This window comes from Panthera pardus, unplaced genomic scaffold, assembly GCF_024362965.1.
Source record: "Panthera pardus isolate Hobbes unplaced genomic scaffold, ASM2436296v1 HiC_scaffold_13, whole genome shotgun sequence".
NCBI lineage: Eukaryota > Metazoa > Chordata > Mammalia > Carnivora > Felidae > Panthera > Panthera pardus.
In genome coordinates, this window is record NW_026526688.1 from 58936379 (window position 1) to 58949708 (window position 13330).

A 13330-nucleotide genomic window follows, 5' to 3' on the forward strand; every position below is an offset into this window, starting at 1 on the left:
CATGATTTCACAGTTCATGGGTTCAAGCCCCATGTCAGGCTCCGTGCTGACAGCTCAGAGCCTGGAGCCTGTGTCGGATTCTGTGTCTCCCTCTCTCTCTCTGTCCCTCCCCCGTGCTCACACTCTGTCTCTCTCTCAAAAAAACAAAAGCAAAACAAAACAAAAAAGGCACACATTAAACAATAAAAAAATAAAATATGATCATAAATTCCCTAACACTGCTCCAATTAAGAGGTAGGTAGGCCTCTGTGACAGTCTGGACAAACAGAATGCAACAGAGGCATGCTGCATGACTTCTTTGGCTAGGTAAGAAATGGTCCCCTTGGGACACTTGCTTTTAGAATCTTGAGCAACCATGTAAGAAATCCAAATGCTCTGAAGGCACCATGCTGGAAAAACCAGAGAGAGAGAGAGAGAGAGAGAAAGAGAGAGAGAGAGAGAGAGAGAGAGAGAAAGAAATGTTTCAAGAGCCAGACGTTCTGAATCTTCCTAGCTTGGGTGGTAGATGACCAGCCTTAGCCATGTCTGATGACATGTATGATAGGCCACAAACAAAACATGCCCAAGTTGAGTCCTTCCCAAATTGCTGACCTAAAATCAAGAGCAAAATAGTTCTCTTAAATTGCCAGGTTTTGGGGTGATGTGTTACACAGCAACAAATAACCATGCTCAGCAATATATCCAAAGGAATTCTTTTTTTTCCCATTATTTAAAATGAAACCCAAAAGATAAGAACTTTTTTCAGCCTACATTTATGAAATAACCACTTTTAGATAAACATTCACTGCTCATTTCACATAAAAGTTTTGAACATGCCAAGATTACTTAAATAGCACCTCACATCAGTACTTACCTTGATACCAAAAGTGAATACTGTCATTATAATTTTAAATATGAGTGCTAAGCATAACTGCCATATAGCTGAATATACTCCCAGGCCTGCTGGACGATCAGGAATATCATCAACAATTTTACTGGCATTCATGTCATTTCTGTAGTCACAAAGAGAAGAGGATTCCAGAGGACCACAGTCTGTAAAAAGCTCTTTGATCAGCTCACTGGTGTTGAGCCTGGTATATGGATTAGGGAAGGCTATCACCGCAGTAATGGCAGCAACAACAATGACTTCAAGAACAGGATACTTTCCAAATTTGGTGGATTTGCGTCGACGACACCAGGCAATATTTGCCCTAATGAAGAAGGCTCCCCAAAGCCCGCCAAATACCCCGAGGAGAATAAAAGGAAACAGTTCAAAAAGGTACCACGGTGTATGATACTCCACATAAAAAAGGACCAGACGGCTATTACCAAATGGATTGATGGATCTTAAAACAAATGCAGCCACTAAAGCAGCAAAAAAGGATCTCCATAAAGTTTTAAGAGGAAAATAATAGCTAACCTAAAAAAAAAAAAAAAAAAAGGAAAAGAAAAATTAACGCTAGAATTTTAAGATGTTTCCAATATGGTATAACTTGAATGGCGAATATCATAGTCTAATTTTTGTTGCAGCTAGAATTTACATATAATAGATTTTACTGTGGCAAGAAAAAGATTGATGTTTAATAACTTTGGCTATCACATCATTATAAATTCACAATATCAACTGGTCAAAAAATGTCTAATAATTACTTCAGACACATCATTTTTTTTATTTTCAAAATGAGTTTCACCTCCAATTCAATCATGTAGAGTGAATAAATACATCACCACCAATTCCTATGAGCTCAAAAAGAAGTATTTGCCTCTTCTATATTAAAAATAAAAGAATGCAAACAATGGGAAAAGTAAATTTTAAAACATTCCCAGTCACATTTTTGTGTAAACATGTAAAAAGTCTTGAGAGAACAAAAACAAACTACACCAGTGACACAACTAAAATGATCTTCTTAAATATCAATCACTGCCACAGAAATAATCATACAACAAAAACTCACAAAAACACATTAGGAATTGATTAAGTATTTTAAAAATAAAAACATGGGCTATAATTTAACAAATAGTGGTTAAATATTTTCTGTTAAGTCAAATTCACTTCTGCTTACTTTTAAATATGTCAACAAAGTTAAATTTTAAATGACCACTAATATTTATACAAGAATAATATTTTTAAGACTTTTCTCAAGGTAAAGAACATGTGTAATGTATTACTCTTTATGTAAGAATACATGAAAAATAACTTTATGAAATTAAATCTTTGTTTTTAAAACAAAGTCTGCATCTCTTACACTAGTTACAAAACTGAAATGTGTGCCAAAATACATTTGTAATGGTAATTATACATAATTTTAATTACTGTATTTTTTTACCTACCTCTTCCAGGCTAAAAAGAACTCCTCCAATTGGTGCACCAAAAGCTACAGAAACACCTGCAGCTGAGGCAGCTGATAGCACCTAAAAAGAGGATTTGGCTTATTTCATATAGTCTTATAAATTCAAACATATCAAATAAAAATTCTTTATGTTGCTTGAATTTTTGAAATGCCTCTTCTGAATTTAACTTGCATGTCCACCCACCGCCCCAAACAGAGGCAAATATTTATTTCCTCTAAAAAGGTATTTTTTTCTCTTCTGCTTTAGTTGAAAGGTCATTCATATATTCAATATTCAGTCAAAAAACATTGATGTGAGATAACTACTGTTTTCTAAATCCTACTAAAATATCCAGAGAACTTAAAACCTATTGAGTTTCCTTATTTTCACTACTCTAAATCTTGTGACAATACTACAACTGCCAATATGGAAAACATCATCTAAAGCACAATAGCTACCCTTTATGACACAGTCTTTCCAACTAGAAGCCTAACAATAAAGTTAAAGAAGACAAAAATATCCACAAAAGCTCTTACAGATCCTCTCTTCAGCTCCCCCAGACTATCACTTGGACATTGCCCACTTTCCACCAGTACGAAGTCACACAAATAAGTTCACTAAACATTTCATGTTGTAATTATTTTCCTAAGAGTCTAATTATTCCTTTCACTATTTCATTCCAGTAAATATCTGAGGCTATCAAAACATTTTCACAAATGGTCAAGTTTTACATTTCTGAAAAAGAAACTGGAAATAATAAAAATTAAATTATATACAGTTAAGAACATGATCTCCATTGTCAAGCTGCTGTCTGGCAAAACACCCAAGTAGTCATAACTCACATTTTATTTAAGTATAAAGGAATCATTTAATTTAAAAATGTCAAGGAAGTGAACTAGGAAGAAAGCCAATATGAGACCTTAATGCTTTCACAACTAACAAACTCTAGGCATTTATACGCTAAGGGTGAACCAAGTTAATGTCATGTACATTACTAACCATCTACAGTGTGTATCTTAAAATTTTAAGTGATTTTAATTTCTGTAACATTTTCCTAACAAATTACATTTTGCACTTAAAATGAATAAATAAAAATAAAATTTACCCCCCAAAATATCAAGGTACAATAGCAAGTAAAGGAACTGCATTGGAGGGACAAATGCTATAGCTTCATTTTAGCCACTGATTTGTTATAATACAGTTTTAGGTTATGTTTTGTTTTGAACATACATACAGAGCCACACAGTCATAGTAGTAGTAGTGGTAAGGAGTATAGACTTGAGTCAGAAAAATAAATTTTAATCCATAGTCTGACATTCTGCTATACAATCTTGGGCAAGTTTAGCAGCTTTACGCCTAATTTCCTATCTATAAATGGGGATACCAGTGCCAAGTTAATAGGATTATTGTGGATTTAAATTTTAAAATACAAGTAAAGGACTTAGAGGCAGATACATAGTAACCAATCAGTAATGTCAGCTATTATTGTTAGAGGGTAATATTGGAATCACAATTATTATTCAGAGACGGAACTATAATGATCTGAAGTGTTCCACTTTTAGACTACCTGCTGCCAATGCATGAACAATGTGTTAGTACTAAACTGAACTAGAATTGTATCAACTCAAGAATTAAATCGTTTGATAAAAATATTCTACTTTTTCTTATATTATTAAAAACAACAGGATGAAAGGCTTGTGCTAGGGCCACAGACCTCTGAGTTCTCTATTTAACGATATAAAAATATCATACCTTAAAAACCCCCAAGATGCACCATACCATCTTGGCCTACAGATTAGATTGGGAAAACAGGAAGGATTGGGCCCCCAAAGTATAGAGTCAATACAAAAGGTCTCAGGGGCCCATTTTCCTTCTAGAAAATATCCACAGCAATCTAGAATCATTAGGAAACTCTATAAAGTTTAAAGACCTCCTAGGAGATCTCAGGCTGGCCTAAAATAAATGATAAAGGAAAAAAATGCTCCTGAGCAGCTCAATAAAGAGGAATTCCTATACTCCCTCTAGTGTGAATCCCTGATTTAAATCTTGAGGGGTCCTAAAAGCCCTCAGAACATCTTCACGATGCCACATAGCTCTCTGCAGATGACACACATCTCGAGGGCATTAGACACTTCCTCCAGAGGAGAAAATAATGTTACATTTGGGGAAAACTTCAGAGGAAGAAAGGTGTAAGGCAAAGCAAAAACAAATGGAAAGACCTGTGTGAAATTCAACTGAAACCAATGGTAGTCCATCAAAACCTCTCTAAAATATAGGGGTAACTGAGCAGCACTGGGGATGTGGTCTAAAACACATCAGAGGTACTCACAAAGGGAAAAAGAAGCAAACAATTCTCACACTTGAATTTGAACACAGAATTTATCCAAAGAGTAGAGTAAAAACGTGATCTTTATACTAGGAAATTCTCACTGATGTAAGTCTATGTATCTATCTACGTCATAGATATGTATCTGTCAAATAAACTACAAAAGACACTTACCTCCCTTTTTTTAGCTTCATTTGTGCTATACTTTGGAAAGAGGTAGGAAAAAATATTTCCACAGCAACAGGCAACATGTACCAGAGGACCTTCTTTTCCTAAACTCAAACCTGATGCCACAGCCAATACTAATGTGATGGTTTTGATCATTAAAGTCCATTTTCCCAAGTAACCTCTGATGATGAATCCACTTAAAATAGTTTTAATCTACAAAGGAAAGAATAAGACAGTTTAATTTTCTTTAAGAAACAGGAGAACTTAAGTTACTCTCTTGTTTTACTCACAAAACCACCTTGCAAAAATTTTTAGGTGGACCAAGGAACAATTCACAATTTTTCAAAAGCCTTAACTGTTATGCTACATATAATAAATCTGTATCATATTCTAATTATCTTCTCAAGCAAGGATTGAAGGCAACCTTATCTCATGAACAAAACTAAAATACAAGGCCATGTTAAAGGAAATACATACCTTAATACAAGGGTTGTAATTACATAACCAGGAAAAGGCAAATATGAGTATTTCTGTTGTAGAAACATAGATACATTTCAGACATTCTGTCAGAAATAGGGAATTATGTCTTCTCATAGTACTGTCATCACATATATTATTTTCCTGTATATTAATAACGGTAAGTGGCAACAGCTAAATGCTGCATGATACTGCCCCTTATTAAAAACTTTTATTCTCCTTCCTTCCTTCCTTCCTTCCTTCCTTCCTTCCTTCCTTCCTTCCTTCCTTCCTTCCTTTTTTAGAGAGAGAAAGAGAGATCGTGCCCACACCAGTAGGGGAGAGGGCAGAGGGAGAGAGAGAGAACCCCAAGCAGGCTCCATGCTGAGCGTGGAGCCCGATGCGGAGTTTGATCCCACAACCCTGGGACCACGACCACAGCTGAAACCCAAAGGTAGACGTTCAACCAACTGAGCCACCCAGGCACCCCAAGACATTCTACATTTCAAAAGGAAATGTGCTAGAAAAAGCTGATAACTTACTTAAGACAGAAAAATTAAAAAGGGAAAGAAATGAGTTCCCATCACATTATTCAATATATTCTTTAAATACTGTTGATAGGGGCGCCTGGGTGGGTCACAGTCAGGTGAGCATCCAAATCTTGATTTCGGCCAAGGTCATGATCTCACGGTTCATTAGTTTGAACTCCATGTCAGGCTCTGTGCTGACCACATGGGGCCTGCTTGGGATCCTCTCTCTGCCCCTCCCCCACTCATGCTCTCTGTCTCTCTCAAAACAAACCTTAAATTAGTTAATTAATTAATTAATGTTGACTTAAAAAATCCAAAAGTTTGTACTACTGACCCACTATGATCAAATGTTTATTTTCAAGTATAAAATGGTTATAAATATTATCTACCAAATTCAAGAATTATTAACTTATCTAGTTAAAAGACAGTCATAGGGGCGCCTGGGTGGCTTAGTCGGTTAAGCTCAGGTCATGATGCTGTGGTTTGTTGAGTTCGAGCCCCACACTGGGCCCTGTGCTTATAGATCAGAGCCTGGAGCCTGGTTCAGATTCTGTGTGTCCTTCTCTCTTTGCCCCTCCCCTACTCTCTCTCTCTCTCTCTCAAAAATAAACATTAAAAACAAATTAAAAAAAAAAGATAGTCATAAAAAGAGAATTAATGTATTCAAGTCAGGTTCATAGCAGCAAAACATCAACTAATCTATCACAGAACTTTAGGCCACATAATAATTTTCCAGGTTTATAACTGAGTCTTCTGGTATTTGTTTAGTCACGTGCTAAATTAGTGGTGGAAAAAGAAAAATCAACCCTCACAGTTAATGATAAAATGACTATGGGGAAGAATTTCTTTCAGTGATATCTATAATCAGCTTACATTTTTAAGATTTTCTTTTTCTAATTTTCTTTCTCATGTTACAAACCATCTCCCCAGAAAGACTACTTTTTCCCCCTAAAGGCAAAAGATAAACACTGTAACAATCACTTAATGATTAATGATATTAAATATTGCATGGCTTACCTCTGGAATTCCAGAGCCACAGGCATATGGAGCAAATACCTTTACCAGGGAAACGGCAAGAAAGGCAAAACTCAAGGCCCAGAAGATGTACATTATGTAATTCATGATGTAAGAACCAGGGCCCTAAAAGGCAAAGCATTTAATAGTATAAATTTAATTTACAGTGTACCCCTAATGCAAGTGCTTGCCACATAAGAAATTTGGGTAAAACTCGAAAGTTTCCTGGATTTACTTCCACATTAGTAAAAGCTTTATATGAACAAAATATTTAAGTACAATCAAAAAGACATACTCATATATATATATATATATAAGGGGCCTTAATCTATTGAATGTTTTTCCTAGCTTTTTCTTGATCCCTAAAGTCTAAATGTCAAAAATCTGCTACACTTTAATCTCTGCCTACCCACAAACCACATTTTGGAAACAGTTGTGAAGACAAAATTGCATTCCCACTTAGATCTCATTCTGCTGCAATTTTCCTGAGGATCAAATGAGAAACAGCATACTGCCCATGTTACCAGCAAATATATTCTCTTTTTATAGCTTGAAAATTCAGCTATAACAAAACTTTAAAAATATATCCGCATATGACCACACAACTACATATATTATATAACATTCTAACTTCTACAATGTTCTTCAATATAGAACATCAAGAACAGTAAAATAATCATTTAAATACTATAATATCACAAAGAAAAATCTATAGATTTCTTCGAGATATCTCCAGTTACAAGGCTTATTTTACTAAATTTTTTGATAATTCATACTTCCTGACAATTGTGATATGTTAAGCAGTTTTAATAACTTGACTTCATATTAACTTTCTGTGATTAAACAGATCCCATCACACTTCTTTTCTACAATAAGACATTCAATGTCATAATTGAATAGACTTGAATGTGACTATGTAGTTAACTAATACAAAAGCTTCTTGAAGCTTTACATTTTACTTGCTGCAATGTATTCTCATATTTTCCAATCTATCCTATTACATTTTTTTTTTCTTTTAATGCAGCTGCAAGAATCTGTGAATAATTCTGTTAATTAAGTGAATTAGAGACTCATTTCACTGTATCAATTTTTAATTCATCTTTAGACACAGCAAGACTTACTTCTGCTTGACCTATGATTAATTCTGCCCATGTTTTCCACTGTGGACATTTATCCCTCTCTTCAAATGTTGTTTCATTAGATCCCCAACAACACTGTTCATGGTTGTACCACAATGCACTAAGGCAAATGCCCTCCTTTAGGTCAGTCATCCAGTCAGCAGCAATGTCTATTAATCCAGCCAATGCCCCTGTAAAAACATGTTGGAGGTGGCAAAAAAAAAAAAAAAAAAAAGAACAAAAAAAGTGAATTTTTGGGAGGCATTTAGAACTATCAAGTTAAAAGAGTCCAAGAAAACTGGGGACTCCCTATAAATAAAGGGTCACATAGGAAATATTATATAATTAACATTTTTAACTGTAAATAGCCACTCTTTAAAATAAAATGGCTATTCTTTGTTTGAAATTAAAAGTAGTTACATCATTAAAATTCACTGTGATTTGTAATAAAGGTGTTTAAAACACACTAAAAAGATCTTTAAAAGACAGCTATCTGGCAGGAGGTTCACAAATCAGGTTATTAAAATCAGAGTTTTTAATGTTTCAATCTGAAACTTAATAAAATTACGAATGATCTCAATATCATTAAAATTTAATGTCCGTTAGTAGTGAAACTCATAGCATTAATGAATTACCCTGACAGATTTTCACTTTTTTCTTAAATAATAGAACATCAAATGTACCAAGATCATGTTACTGATAAAATACAAAATATGCAAATTTATGGTCAAAGTCTAGATCCTTCTTATTGTATGAAAAGATCAACAGGTCACAAACACAGTGGCCACAAAATTCCTGTGCATGCCAATTAGAGATAGCAGTACTTCCTTCTATTCTCCACATAAATTTTAATTTGCCTCATGTTCTTCTGGACATAATCTTCCATGATGGAAACTGAAAGTCATTAAAACAGTCCTTAATGTTTGTTTCCAGATCTGCAACTGCTATTTCTTAAAATCTCACACAGAGGGACTCTGTGGGCACTCTATAGCATGGTAGTTAAAATGTGGGCTCTTCAGCTAAACTGCCTAAATTTAAATCTTTGCTTGGCCACTTACTGGCTACATCACCCTAGTCAAGTTACTTAACCTCTCGTGCTTTATGTAAAATGGTGACAATAACAGCACTTATTCCATAGGACTGCCATGTCGTTTACATACATGTAAAGATTTTAAGGCAGTGCATGACACTTACAGGAAGCACTTAATAAATATTAGCTACTTATAATGATTTAACATTAAAAGATACTTTATTGTATATCTGGACCAAACCACATATTTTACAGATATAGAAACTGAACCCAGAAAGATCAACCAAACTGGATAAACACTTAAAGTGACAGAACCAAGACTAGACTCTGAAGCTTCCTGCATCCTAGTCTTATACTTAAGGTTTCTTGAAAGAAACAAAACAAATGCTTTTAAAAATCCAACAGGACCTGAAAAAAAAAAAAAAAAAACTGCAGGAAGGAGGGGAGAACTATTTATTTTTTCTGTTAACGAAAAAAGATTGCATTAAAATTTTTCTTTACCTGATGCCAATCCTGTAAGTGTTACTACTAACCATCCTGACCATGCATCATATAAGCTTTTTGTCATTTCCCATGCTGATTCTTTCTTTTTGCTGTTGATCTGAAATTAGAAATGTTTATGCTTCATTTTTCAAACTATGAATAGAAGACACAATTCTAGAATCCAAAAGTTTTTCTCACTTATTTTACATGAGACAGTAGTTGATAAACTAAATAATGGGAAAGGTGAGTTTGGGGCAGAATCACTATGTCAGACAGTTGTTATACCCATAAACCAGATGCTAAACATTTACCCAGAGATCTGCATTTTTAACAAAAACCTCAGGATATGAGAGCAAGGGATCCACAAACCAGAAAGAGTCTTGCCTAGGCTGTTTAAAATTGAATCAAATTTAGCAGATATACATCTTTTATATTAACAGAAATAAGACATTATAGATTGAAATGTCCGTCATTCCCTGGCCATTTTTTGGTCCTAACAATTAAATAATAATCCTAGCAGGATTATAATATTCTTTAAAAGGTAAGGTCAGTGAATAATAGTACCATACCCATAAATATAGTATACAATAGTCATGTGAGTAAAGAGGTTTACCAAAAGTTGCAGGCCTGTAAATATGCAGGTATGTAGAGTTTTAATCCCAGCTGTGGGGTCCAGAGGCTCTCTTCTATCACTGTGTAAGGTAAAAGAGTCCTCTACTGAATATAGCAGAGGAAGGGAGATTAGCAGGATAGGAATAGATTTGATTTTCAGATCTCACTCTACTAAGACACAAGAAGGCAAGTCTTCCTTCTCTTTTTAAGAATTATCCCTAACTGGCCCAAACCTCTTCTATTCTACTAGGATTGTTGCTTTAAAAAGCCATATTCTCAGTCTAGGGCTTCAGTGCTCAAACTGTCCCACAGAATGGCAACAGCTGGAATTCAATGATCTGGTCTATTTTAAACCTCTGGTCTACTTTAAGCCATAAGGCCTCACTAAAAAGATTCCAGTTAAGTTCTGGGTTGAATAAGGCGCAATTTTCCACCTTCTATACCATAAGCAACTAATCACAGATACTAAGCATTCTTTAGAGGTGGAAGTTAGGTTCCCCTCTTTCAAAAATAACCATTAAACCCCATGTTGCTTTTTCTCAATGAGAGTAACTATAATGTTTTATACAATATGAGGTAAAACCTTGGAAATCATCTAAATGCTCATCAATACAGTATTGGTTAAGGGTATTGCAGTTTATCTGTGTAATGGAAAATTCTGCACTCACTGAAAAAGAATGAGATAGATGCAGTGTTGTGCAGGGGAGAAAAGCAAAGTGGATACATGTGGGTACAGAAGGCTTCCATTTACCTAAGAAAAATAAGTACATAAATACATATGCTTGCATTAAAAATTTTTTTTTAATGTTTATTTTTGAGAGAGAGAGAGAGCATGAGTGGGGACAGGGCAGGGAGAGAGAGACACAGAATCAGAAGCAGGCTCAGGCTCTGAGCTGTCAACACAGAGCGTGACACAGGGCTTGAAATCACGAACCGCGAGATCATGACTTGAGCCGGTTGGATGCTTTAACCGACTGAGTCACCCAGGTGCCCCATATATGCTGTATTTTTAAAAATAAAGGGACAAACCATAAAATGTTAAAAGTAAATCATTATTTTAACAGAAGGGAGGCAACAGGTTAAATGGGACAGGGACTTTAAAACAAATAATTTGTATGTGTAACCCTAGTGGGATAAACACTAAGAACAAAAAATATTATAAAAAAAAGAAAGAAAACACTGTAACTTTTCAATAAGCACATCGCTGGTGACAGTGCTGGTAATATTCTTAACCTAGCGTGTGTGTATTGTGAAGTAAACCATATGCTTATATATGTGGTATTGAGATTTTTGAAATGGCTGAAAGATGATACAGATTTAAGAACTGGAGGTTAAACAAAAGCTCAATAGTACTGAATTTAAATCAGAAGGTTCCTATAAGCTTATGAAGCTGGTAGAAAACAATGGCCAGGGGCGCCTGGGTGGCTCAGTCGGTTAAGCGGCTGACTTCGGCTCAGGTCATGATCTTGCGGTCCGTGAGTTCGAGCCCCGCATCGGGCTCTGTGCTGACAGCTCAGAGCCCGGAGCCTGTTTCAGATTCTGTGTCTCCCTCTCTCTCTGACCCTCCCCCGTTCATGCTCTGTCTCTCTCTGTCTCCAAAATAAATAAACGTTAAAAAAAAATTAAAAAAAAAAAAAAAAAAAAAAAAGAAAACAATGGCCAGCCCAGACACTCGAAGTACCTCTGGTGCCTGCACTGCCTATAAGCCATTTTCCTTCAAAGGAAGCAGGGTCCCTGGGGAAAACGGCTGACTCCAGGCAGGAAATATGTAAGATGAAGTGGGATCATCTTCTTTTCCCAGAATATGCCAAAATCTACTAAGTATGTGTCAGAGGAGACAGGCATCAACCTAAAGAAGTTCCCACTGGCCAAAAATGGAATAACATATGCATCGATAAGGATAATAACAGTGATGATTAAAACACATCTAATATGTTTAAATCTGTGAGTGCATGAAGATACAGAAACAAAAACCAAACAAGCGAACAAAAATCTCATTGGTCAACTTTGAGAATTCTAGGGAACCATTTAATTTCAAACCTTCTCCCTTTTCTGTACAATCTGAACTTCAGGGAACCCAAATAATTGGTATGAAGAAGGTTCTCCTTATAGAAAATTTCAAGCTAATAAATAAAAAAAGAATGACAATTAGTGACATTTTACAAAATACTGAAATAGTAATATTTGAAATGATATAATGTTGATTTGCTTCAAAATCTGAGGTAGGGGGCTATACAAGTATAAAAAGTTTAGGGGGAGGCACACATAGGTGGCTCGGTTGGTTAAGCATCCGACTCTTGATTTCGGCACAGGTCATGGTCTCACAGTTTCAATGTGGTTCGAGCCCCACATTGGGCTTCATGCTGACAGTGCAGAGCTAGGGCTATTCTCTCCCTCTCTCTCCCTCTCTCTCTCTCTCTCTCTCCCCCTCTGCCCCTCCCCTCCTCACCCTCTCTCTTTCTCTCTCAAATAAATAAACTTTAAAACAAATTTTTTTAAAAAGTTCAGGGGGAAAAGAGAATTGGGTAGGTATATATGCACTGACACAGAAAGTTGGTGTTTTTTTTAATGTAATGTTTTAAAAACAACAGTGAGAACATTTATGTGTAGAATTTCCCAGGTTAAAAAAATGTTGTTTATACAACCATAGATCAAAAGCACAGAAAATGATACTTGACCTATCTAGAAAGAAATGATTGGTAAGATTAGCTAGGACACTGACTACTTCATATTATTATTATTATTACTATTTTTTAATGTTTATTCATCCTTGAGAGAGAGAGGGGGGCAAGCACTAGTGGGGAAGGGGCAGAGAGAGAGTGAGACACAGAATCTGAAGCAGGCTCCAGCTCTGAGCTGTCAGCACAGAGCCCAACACGGGGCTCGAACTCACAAACTGTGAGATCATGACCTGAGCCAAAGTAGGACGCTTAACCAACTGGGCCACCCAGACGCCCCTTCATATTATTTTTTAAATGTCATATTATTTTAAATGTTTTCAAGAACTATGGACTACCTTCAAAATCAGAGGGAAAAAACTGTATTGTGGTTTCTTTTAGTCTTAATTTGCTTTAAAATCTTATGAACATGATGTCTTCAGGATACTTTCATACTACCTCACTTTAAAACACATTTTAACTGCAACTGCAGTACGTTAATGACTTTGTAAATATACGTAATTCTAAGTACAACTGATTTACCTAACAATCATATGAGATGCAGGAGTTATAGTGTGCCTGCATTAGGCATACTGGATTAAAACACTGGATCTTATAATGTTGCC

At 35.5% G+C, this 13330-nt stretch overlaps 1 protein-coding gene across 4 annotated transcripts in view; it reads right to left on the reverse strand.

Annotated features, from left to right (window-relative positions):
• The window catches only part of CLCN3 (chloride voltage-gated channel 3), a 96892-nt gene that overhangs the window by 22501 nt on the left and 61061 nt on the right, over positions 1 to 13330 (reverse strand). For all 4 annotated transcript variants that reach the window (XM_019441020.2, XM_019441022.2, XM_019441021.2 and 1 more), the window contains 6 exons: positions 9454 to 9553; positions 7926 to 8113; positions 6808 to 6930; positions 4811 to 5017; positions 2311 to 2391; positions 854 to 1399 (listed from right to left, as the gene is read on the reverse strand). In XM_019441020.2, the coding sequence (XP_019296565.1) occupies positions 854 to 1399; positions 2311 to 2391; positions 4811 to 5017; positions 6808 to 6930; positions 7926 to 8113; positions 9454 to 9553 (1245 nt within the window). The remainder of the gene's footprint in view (positions 1 to 853; positions 1400 to 2310; positions 2392 to 4810; positions 5018 to 6807; positions 6931 to 7925; positions 8114 to 9453; positions 9554 to 13330) is intronic.